The sequence below is a fragment of the Mandrillus leucophaeus genome, unplaced genomic scaffold (assembly GCF_000951045.1).
Source record: "Mandrillus leucophaeus isolate KB7577 unplaced genomic scaffold, Mleu.le_1.0 Scaffold946, whole genome shotgun sequence".
NCBI classification, from domain to species: domain Eukaryota; kingdom Metazoa; phylum Chordata; class Mammalia; order Primates; family Cercopithecidae; genus Mandrillus; species Mandrillus leucophaeus.
Window position 1 is genome coordinate 459,510 of NW_012110319.1, and position 10,907 is coordinate 470,416.

Below are 10,907 nucleotides of genomic sequence, written 5' to 3' on the forward strand. Positions count from 1 at the left end.
GCTGGGATTACAGGCACCTGCCACCATGCCTCGCTAATTTTTGTATTTTTAGTAGAGATGGGGTTTCACCATGTTGGCCAGGCTGGTCTCGAACTCCAGACGTTAGATGATCCGCCCGCCTCAGCCTCCCAAAGTGCTGGGATTACAGGCATGAGCCACCGCGCCTGGCCTAATTTTTTATTTTTAGTAGAGATGGGGTTTCGGTATGTTGGCCAGATTGGTCTCAAACTCCTGACCTCAGGTGATCCTCCCACCGTGGCCTTCCAAAGTGTTGGGATTACAGGCGTGAGCTACCGCGCCCAGCCTGAAGTACATTCTTTAGGTCAGTGTTTCATGCCCCCAACCTTCTTTCACTCCAGCTACTAGAGTGGTCCTCCTAAATACCAATCTGGCCCGGTTACTCCCTTGCTTCAAACCCTTCTACAGCTTCCCATTGCTCAAAGCTAAGCTTGACTGCTTGGATTCCACCACTTCTCCCACTGCATGGGGTGATGCCCCGTTCCCCCCTGAAATCCATGCACTTTCACACTCTTTAACTGTGCTTAGGCAGCTCCTCTGCTTGGAATGTTTTTTACTCCCTTTCCATGTGGTAAGCACTAATTCCTCTTTCAAGACTCAGTTCAAGTGTCCCATCCTCTATAAAGGCTTTCCCACTCCGGGGAGAACCATCTAATACTTCCTATATGCTCACTTTGCCTCACCTAGACTTCCATTATATCATCTTCCACACTTAGTGCACTTAACTGCTTACTTATCTGAGTTCCCAGTTAATCCAAGAATTCCTGGAGGGCATGTATATCTTATTCCCAGAACCTAGCACAGGGCCTGACACATGACAGGAATTCGACATATCCTGCTGAACAAATGGATGGAAAAATGATGCATGAGTGAATACAGGAAAAAGCAAATGAACTGGTAAATGCTTACATTAATGCATGAATGAATAAGTGAGTCAAGTTGTGAGCTAGTGCATATATAAGTGAATGAATAAATGAGTGGATGAATGAATGATAAAAATAAGCCAAGTAAGTGAATGAAAGGTGCCCGTGCCCGTGCCAGTGAGGCAGGAAAGGATGAGTGAATTCCCACCTCTGTGTCTTGCTTCAAACCCACCAGGAAGACCTCCTGCCCTGCTTTCCACCCATCTAAACTGCACACCACAGTGTTAACCTCTTTTAGATTCCAAGGAACAAAGACACATTCAGGTTAGTGATGGGGATTTATTAAAGCATTCACAGGGAAATAAGGAAGACGACAGCTACACAGGCAGCCTCATGGAAGAACAGAAACTTGAAAATGGTTCATGATCCAAAGCAGCTCTAGAGCCTGGCTTATCTTGTCACCCCCTCAGCTGCAGGCATCTGTTGCTCCCTTCTCTAGTGCTTCCCAAATTGGTGACTCAACTCCTTTCTGGCTGTATTTATACTCCTCCTACTGCTACTGACTAACTTCTTTCTGCCCCCCTCGATGCTAGCCCATGGCTTTTCCTGCCTCATGGGTCCTGAAGCTTCACGACTCCCAGGGCTTCGGTTCCTATTAATCCATGGTTTTTCTGCATTGTAGCTCCTGCTGCCTCTTCCATTCCTATTGTCATGTTGCCACATGGTTCTGGCTACCTTATGGTTCTTGCTGTCTCATTGCTTCTACTGTCTCATGATCTTATCTCTTCAAGCCTTCTGCTGCTTTGTGGATCTCATAGTCAGTTTTGTCTCATGGTTTCTGTTCCTCGTGGCTCCTATTGCTTCATGGCTTCTGCGTCCTTTTAGCCCATTGTTGCCTTGCTGTTTCATGGCTTCTGCCACCCTGTGGCCCCGTGATCTCATTATATAGATGTCTCATGACCTCTGCTTACTTATGGTTTCTGCAGCTTTCTCTTTGCTTTTGCTGTTTAGTTTCTGGCCACCCCTCATCCACCACTAATGCCTCATTAAATTCTAATTAACTGTTCACTTCTTCTGACTATCTCACATTCTGCCCCCCTGAAAGATCTGGTTGTTTCATGCGTTTGCCATTTGATACATGCCATCCCTGTAAGGTGGAGTCCTTATGCCAGTCCAGCTAATAGGCCGCTGGCCAACATAGAGATTGGTTGCCCTTGAATCAGACACTATCCACATCTAGCTATCTGTGGCCAGGATTGTGAGGTCACATGGTACAGAGCATGGCAACTTATGCTAAAGAAACCCCTTAGAAGGGACTGCAAGCATGGCAGGTTTGCTAAGCGTTTCCACAAGGGGGCAGTGTAATTGGCAAGCATCTTGTTTGACCTGTCCAATATATCGACCTTCAAGGTTCAACCTAAGTCCCACCTTCTCCCTGACCACCTCTGCCTGTCCTGATCTACAATGGGGTATATCGAGATCAAGACTCTAGAGATGACATAGAAAGGAAACCTAGGTTCCATTTTTGGCTCTGACACTTCCTAGCAGTGGGACCTTAGGAGGTTAATTCCCCTCTGAGGACCTCAGAAGGGGTTTGGGCAGTCTTCCCTTACAGGTCTGACATTCTGGGTATTTTACTGTAAGTTATTGTATAAGGGATGTGACTCTTACCTGGGAAAGCCCTCAAAAACATCTCTTGAGGTAGGAAAGAGGGAGTCAGAGTCCTGGCTTGGAAGAGCCTTACTGCACACTGGAGGTGCTTAGCCAAGATTTATTGAACTGGATGAATGAATCAATGGCTTGTGGAGGGGTGCGGGGGGGGCGGGGAGGGCAGTGAGAGACCACACAGCACACAGAATGTCTGTCTAACTTGAGGAATTCCAATTGCTGAGGAGGATGTAAGGAGATTCTGTTTCAGAGATGGATAAGGAAAGAGATGACTGGGATAGGGTAGGAATCCTGGCTATTCATGGGTACTCATTCTATCCTCTCAGTCACCCTCCACATCCAATAATCAGTCATTAAGTTCAGTTTATCATCTTCCCTTAATAGTTCACACCTTAACACCTCCAATCTATTCCCACTGGCCTTTGCCCTAGTGCAGGCCTCCTGGTCTTTTTCCAGGTTCCTAACTAATCGCCCTGTCTCCATTCGCTCTCTCACAAATGGATTCACTCATGCATTCATTCATTCAAAAACTTTACTGGGTGCCTGTTTTGTGTCAGGCACTGTGCTTTTTGCAGGGGCTATACTGGTAAGCAAAATATCTCCAGGCCCACCCTTGTGGTGCCTAAAGCTTATTCAGAGACAAAATGAGCAAATATAGTAGTGTAAGAAGCTTATTAACAGGGAAACTACAGCACGGGCACATATAGCATGAACATCTAACCTAATCTGTTTTCCATGCTGCTTGGCTAGCCAGCCAGAAACAGGTTAAGTTCACATCTGATCTGGAGTCCCCCTATTAAAAACCATTTCATGGCTCCCTCACTGCCTTCAAGCTATGCTTTCCAAATCTGGCTGTACCCTAGTCATGTGGTAACCTTTATAAGCATTCAGGATTCCAAATCCTCACCCCAGACTTACTGAACTTTTAGAGGTTGGGGCTCAGAATGCCCCACCTGTTTGTGGTATATAGCCAGTTTGGGAACCACACAGTCCTACAAGACAAATCTGAATTCTGTAGCCATGCATTTACGACCCTCTTCCAATCTGGTTCCTCTCTACCTTTTCCCCCACCCCAGGAATCTTCATGCTTCAGTATTTGTTTTGCTGTTTCTTGCCTTCATGTCTTCATGCGTACTGTTTCCGATATCTGGAAATTCTTTATACTTCCTCAACTGGCTAATTCCTACCAGCCCCTAAGACTCAGTTCAGGTGTCACCACCTAGACTAGAGGATGCCTTCTCTGAATCGTCACATAAGCTAGATGTTTCTCCTGTGCTCCTGTCACAGTGTTGATCACACTGTATGGTTAATGGCTGTTTTACAAATTGTTTCCCCAACTAGACAGTGAGCTCCTCAAAGGCAGGATCAAGATTTGACTCATCTTTGTGTTCCTGGTGCACAACACTGTGATTTCCAGAGGGAAGTGCCCAATTAAACTTAGACACTGTTGCGGAGTACTCAACTCCCTATAGCAAGGCTACTGCATCCACAGTATAAGGGAGTCAAACTAGTTCCTCCAACAAGCCCTAGGGAATCTACTCGGATCCAGCCTGCTCTTGGAAACACTGTGGTGCCTGGCCTCCCGCGAGCACAGCCTTCACTGACAAGGGTTGCACTGTGATGCCAGGAGGTGGTGGGGCACGACAGGAGAGAGCAGGGGGCAAGCACTAAATAGATCCAAGTGGAAGTCTAGGCTCTGCCACTAAACCAGTGGAATCTCGGACAAGTCACCTCACCTCCTGGATCCTCAGGACTTAAGTCCCCAAAGGTCCTTTGTAGCACGTGTGTGCCAGGGCCTTAGCCTAAGGCAGCTCATGTAATACTTTTTATCCTGTGAGGTAGGGGTTATCTGGGTTATTATCCACGCCTACTGAATCAGATGTCCAGAGGCGGGACCAGAGCATTTATTTTTATTTATTTATTTATTTTTTGAAGTGGAGTCTCGCTCTGTCGCCCAGGCTGGAGTGCAGTGGCCAGATCTCAGCTCACTGCAAGCTCCGCCTCCCGGGTTCACGCCATTCTCCTGGCTCAGCCTCCCAAGTAGCTGGGACTACAGGCGCCCGCCACCTCGCCCGGCTAGTTTTTTGTATTTTTTAGTAGAGACGGGGTTTCACCGTGTTAGCCAGGATGGTCTCAATCTGTTGACCTCGTGATCCGCCTGTCTCGGCCTCCCAAAGTGCTAGGATTACAGGCTTGAGCCACCACGCCCGGCCCAGAGCATTTATTTTTAAAGAGTTCCACATCTTTTGGATGTGGGGGTGCAAGCAGGGAACTGCTGCTTCTCATTATAAGCCCTTCTGTACTATTTTATTTTTTACCTGTGTATATATTGCTTTACTTTTTAAAAAGGAAAAAGAAAAAGCTTTACAAACGATTCTGATGTGCAGCCAAGGTTGATAACCACCTGTACAGTGGAGAAAGCACTTGAATGACTCGGAAGACCTGGGTTCAAATCTTTTTGGGCCTCAGTTTCCTTATCTGTAAAGTGGGGAGAATAGCAAAGGTGACGTTTAAAGGGCTGTGAATGATCTAGATACCAGTCAAATTGCTTCATATATATTTAATTTTCTCTTTGCTTCACTACTGCAAGGTAGGTGTTTATTATCTCCTTTTACAGATGTGGAAACTTAGGCTCAGAGATGAAGTAACTTGCCCAAGTTTCTACAGCTAGAATTTGAACCAGGTCTGACCCCCGAATTGTGGCTCTTCCATAAAGGCCATCATTTGCCAAATTATGGCACACAGTACCACCAGTGGTACGTGACTTCTTTGGTTGAAAACAGACAAATTTATTTTGTTTTGATAGTTATGTCTTTTAATATGTATTAGAAAAATACATAATTAGCACACATCAAACCTGTGATTTCACAGATATCACTACTTGGGATGAAAATGATATAGGATAACAATGTTAGACCTCAGATCAACCTCAAGAAAAATACTAATAGTACAGGAGGGCAATTTGGAAGTATTATTAAAAACCAATATATAAATATTCTATGACTTTGCAATTCCACTTCTAGGAATCAACCCTAGGTAAACTTTCACACATACACTTTCACACAGGCATAGGGATGCTCCTGTGTAGTATTTTGTAATAGCAAAACCTGAAAACAGTCTTAATGTCCATAACAAGAGAAATGCGTAAGTAAAATGTGGTAATCATATGATGGCAATCTATACAGCAATTACAGAAGATGTATTGAGCTACATTAAGTAACATGCACAGATCTCAAAAATATCGTTAAGCAAAGAAAACAAATTGCTAAACAATTCAATATACCACTTGTATTAAACACACAATATTTCCAATGAGTTCATATTATGTACGTACAAGCACTAAAACAAAGTCTAAATGGAAGTACAACAAACAACAGCCACTAAGAGGGAAAAGATCAAGAGGGGGAGTGGTTGATAGCTGAATGAGGCTATCTTTAACAATCTAATTTCTCAAAAGGAGAATGAATTCATGCATTATTTGGGTAATTAAAATGGACTTAACTTTTAAAAAGCAAAAAAGCAATACACAGATTAGAAGTGAAGTGTGATGGTGTACGTGAATGAGTAAAGGCTGAGCTCATCGCACCCGGCTTTGCTGCCTCTGCATGATCCTTATAGCTAATGAGGTTAGTTCCTAAAATGAACCTCACACATGTTAGGCTGGGATGTGGCCCAGGCTACCTCTCCCCTATTTCCTCACAACCCAGATTGGGGCTCAGGTACCCGGTTACCATACATGATTGAAGCTACAGGTTTCCTCAGGCCCTCCACTTACCAGGTAGACCCCATCAGTGCCCTGAAACTTTCCCAGTCAGCAGGGCATTCAGCACCTTCCAGATTTGAAGGCTTCTTCTGTCCCTAATAGCTGGGATCAGAAGCTCTCAGGGGTCCAGGCATGAGGGTTATATTCTGAGGGGTCGGCACCTAGTGGGCTCCACGAAGGGATAAGGCCTCCAGTGAGGAGCTTGACATCATTAAATCCTATGAGGTAGGTAATATTGTTAGCCCCATTTTACAGTTGAGGAAACTGAGGCACAGAAGGTCAAATGACTTGCCCAAGGTCAAACAACTAGTAAGCAATAAAAAGTGGGACCAGAACCCATAACTGTCTGTCCCCAGAACTCATGCTCTGCTCCTAGTGCCTGACCAAATCCTACCAATTTGTCAAGGTCTAGCTTAAATGTGACCTCCAGGAAGCCTAGAGGGGATCACCCTCTTCTCAAATTCAAAGTACATATGACATTCAGCTAACCATAGTCATCCATGAACCCATTTTATCTCCTTACTAGGAGGGTAGAGATCATGTCTGATTCAACTCTGTATTATAAGCACAGAGCCTGGCAAATAGAGGGTGTTTGGTATGTGTCTGATGAATACATAAATGAATGAATACACAAATGAGTGAATGAAGGCAGTTTCAGGTAACTGCCTAAGACTCCTATGAGGTCCTGAGTACCTTTGCCCAGCTCAGGGGTGCTGTCATCCTAAGCTCTCTTGGAATCAAATTCAGCCTAGGCTCCTTCTAAAACAAGTCTCCAATATCCTTTATTATTTTGCAAACATACTCACATGCACACATGCGGATACATACATACACACATACATACCCACACACACAGTGGGCAAGAGGCCCAAGGGGCCCACGATTATGGGTGATGAGGGGGAGGAAGGGGGTGTGTGTGATGAACAGATGGCCCTGTTCAGCTCAGCACCTCCTTCCAGAGGCCAGAATACTCCCTGTCGTTCAGGAATTTTTGCTCCAGACCTAACATCACCTCTGTTCCTCTTCATGCTTGATTAGCTGTGCCTAAATCCCATGACTACACCAAAAAGGGCCAGGATGTAGGAGGAAGGTTGGGAGTCAAATATCCAGAGATTGGGAGAGGGACAGCTTAGGGATCCAGACAGGGTGGGAGGGCAGAACTACTGCTACTGCTCATTGGGGTTGGGGTTGGCATCTGGGTACTTGGTGAGGTCGAAGGTCAGGACTTTGCTGATCACACAGTCCCCTTGCTGAAGGAGGAGGGAGAAAAAGAAAAATAAAATTGTAAGGAGAGAATTAAGAGGGGTCTAGTGCCCCAGGATCAGGGGCCTCAAACCCTCCTCCCTACATACCTGCCCAAAACCCAGTCAATGGTTCTCTCTGGGTGTGAGAGGATATGCTCAGTCCCATGTGCCTTCTCTCCCTGCCTACTTCTGTACTCTCCTCCTTTCTCCAGTCTGGCTGCCTCTGCCTACCTTTCCACCTGTCCCCAGATGCAATGGCCCTGCCTGGCTGGGCTGGGTAAGCCTCCAGAGGCAGGGCTCCAACAAGCCCAACTGGCCATTCAGGACCTGATTCCCTATGCTCCCCCACCTCCTTTCCCCTCCTCTGCAGCCTTCCTTTCCTGCCCTGGGAAATCAGGCAGGGAGTAGGGCTGGCTCCTGAGCCAGGCCCACCCTACCTCAGGATAGACTCCAATAAGGCTCTCGGCCTTGGTGTAGAACTCCTCCTTGAGAGAGATGACGATGGCCTGGAAGTTGCAAGTCGACTGCTCCTTGATGTAATTTGCCACCTGTGGGAAAGGCCGCCAGGCACTTAGCAAGGCTCAAACCTTAACAGTCCCCTGTATTTTCCAGCCACAACCAGAAGGCAGAAGAGGTAGGGTAGGGAGAGGAAGGTGGGGAAAAGAGAGGTTGAGAGAAGGAGACTACTGACTACGACAGCATGGATGACTCTGGGCCCAGCCTCTCAGGCACAGAGAGCAGGCAGCAGGAACGGCTAGGGCACACTCAGGAGTTGTTCCCTGAAACCCAGCCCCGACCTGGGGGCATCCCTCCCAGGCCCCACTTCCTTTGCACCCACCTTGCCAATGTTGGTGTTATCCAAGGCAGCATCGATCTCATCCAGGACGAAGAAGGGGGCTGGCTTGTAGCTGGGAGGGAACCAGTAGGTGAGCTGACACTGAGGTGGGGAGGGGGTGGCAAGGCGGGGTGGGACAGCCCCAGGACCCATCAAACAGGCCAGCTTCCCACTCCACTTCTTCAGAGACTAAAAAACCCAGGTCTCAAAGCTGCCTGAGCCCCTACAAGCCAACACATCAACAAAGCCCTCCCCTCTGCACTCAGCCCTGTGTTCCAGGTTCCTACAGAATCACAAGAAGACATGGTTCCCTCAGGAGCTTCCAGGCTGGCTGGGGAGCTAAAGCTGTCCAAGGTTTTAGTCGTAATGATCGAGCTACCTAGAGGTCCACCCCATTCCAAACACACGCCATCACAGCATGCTCTGTCATGCCTCCTTGCCTCTGCACATGCTGCATTCTCAGCCTAGAATGCCTGCTGGTCTCCCTGGCAAACTTCTACTCATCCTTTACATCTCCTGCTCAAGTGGCACCTGTCCTTAAAAGTCTTCCCTGGCTTACCCACACCCTCCCCACAGACTGGGTTAAGTGTACCTCCTCTGTGTATCCATCACACCCATGCTCACCCGGTTACAACACTTAGCACATGTCTGTTTATGCGTCTGGCTTCTGCTAGACTGTGAGCTCCTCGAGGCCGGAGACCCTGTCTGATACATCTGTGTCCCTAATCCCTCCGCAGGGTCTGGTACAGAGCAGCACTCAAGAAATTGATGCTGTACAATCAAGCAATATAAGCTGCAGGAGTCAGACTCAAGTACTGGCATTCAGGAGGGGAAGGTCAGGGTATGACACAGTGATCAAGGAAGGCTTCCTAAAGGAAGGGGAGGAGAATGAGAAAGGGTGAAGGGGTGAAAGGTGATGATCAACCTAGATTTACATGGAAAGGGATTATTAGCCAGCAACCTTGTGAGCAAAAGCCTGGAGGTGGGACTGAATACATGCAGAGGCCGGTGAGGGCATGCTGAGCGGATGAGGGTGGATGGGGAAGACAGGTCCAGAAAAACCAAAGCCAGATACGCTGCAGTAGATAGTGAAACAGGGATGCAATCCAGATTCCACCAAACTATCTTCACCTTTGCAGATCTCTGTGTATCCTTGGGCCCCAGAGCCTCTGGTGGCCTCAGTTCAGTCTTCGTCAACTGACCTAGGGGATCAGCCTTACCTGTGAATGGCAAAGAGCAGGGCCAGAGCTGCCACTGTCTTCTCCCCGCCTGATAAATTGTCCATAGGCCGGAAGCGTTTCCCAGGAGCCACACAGTTGTAGTTGATGCCATCCAAGTAGGGCTCTTCAGGGTTCTCAGGGCCCAGGAATGCCTAGGGGAAGGCAGATGGGTCAGGATCTGTATCTGAGTCTGGATGGAGATAGGGACAGGAAGCCTAGAGGGAAAGATAACTGAGGATGGTAGCAGCTGGTTGGGTAAGGGGCTCCAGCCTACCTGGGCACTGCTATTGCGGGACAGGGCTTTATAGATCTCATCAATGTTGGTGGCCACAGATTCAAAACAAGCATTGAAGCGGTCAAAGCGCTCCTTCTTGATCTGTTCGAATGCCTGCTTGGCCTTCTTTGCTCGCTTTCGGGCTGCTTCAAACTCTGCCAGAAAGAAAGACAGGTGACCCCTCAGTGCCCTGGCAAGAAGGACCTGCAAATGACAATCCAGAGCAGGGACATCCCACCAAGAGAGAGAGGAATGCCTGAGGAGGGTCCCAGAAGGATCTGTATCCAGTGGACTGGCCACTGGATACAATGCAGAGGAAGAAACAGGGGCCTGCAGCCACACAAATATGGATTCCTCCCTGTGTTCTACCAGCAACCAGCTACGTGACCTTGAACAGGTCATTTACCCTCTGGGAACCTCAGCAATTTTCTGTTCTATAAAGCAGGTGTAATAACCCCTACTGTTTAGGGCTCCTGGGAGTTTTAAGTAAGAAAGCATGTCAGAACAGGAACTGCTGTGATGTACAGCAGGCCCGTGGCATACCTTTAGCCTCTTGTCCTTATCATAGGCCCAAGTAGAAGGGTAAATCTTACCATCTGAGGTCTCCTGGAACTTGTCTCGGACACTTTCCAGCTTTTCCATGGCCTTCATGTTGGGGGCGGCAATACGCTGAAGCACACTCTGCTGCTCATTCAGCTTCTGCTGCAGTGTGTTCATCTCTTGCTTGATCTCTTCCTCAGCCTGGGCATCCTGTAAGCCCCAGGCCCAGCAACATCAAGAAGGGCCTGGCCCCTGTGCCCAGGCCCCCACCGAGAGATGACTGAGTGTGGCCTGGGTGCCTGCTCCTATATGGAGGGCAGGTTCTTCTTCTCCAGCTTGGTTCCTTCCATCAGATCCTACCCATAGTAACCATTCCCACCATCTCTGGAAATTATAGGCTGAGGCTGCTTTCTAATCTCTAGCCCTTCCCCCAGGCCCTGCCGACCTCTTTGTCTCTCAGGAGGAGCAGTTGGTGGTGCCCC

At 47.9% G+C, this 10,907-nt stretch overlaps 1 protein-coding gene across 2 annotated transcripts in view; it reads right to left on the minus strand.

The window, feature by feature from the left end:
* Positions 1-5,703: 5,703 nt before the first annotated feature.
* Positions 5,704-10,907, minus strand: part of SMC1A (structural maintenance of chromosomes 1A) — a 78,066-nt gene continuing 72,862 nt past the window's right edge. For both annotated transcript variants that reach the window (XM_011970364.1, XM_011970363.1), the window contains 3 exons: positions 8,395-8,464; positions 7,994-8,104; positions 5,704-7,562 (listed from right to left, as the gene is read on the minus strand). In XM_011970364.1, coding sequence (XP_011825754.1) covers positions 7,479-7,562; positions 7,994-8,104; positions 8,395-8,464 — 265 coding nt within the window. In that variant the 3' untranslated portion in view covers positions 5,704-7,478. The remainder of the gene's footprint in view (positions 7,563-7,993; positions 8,105-8,394; positions 8,465-10,907) is intronic.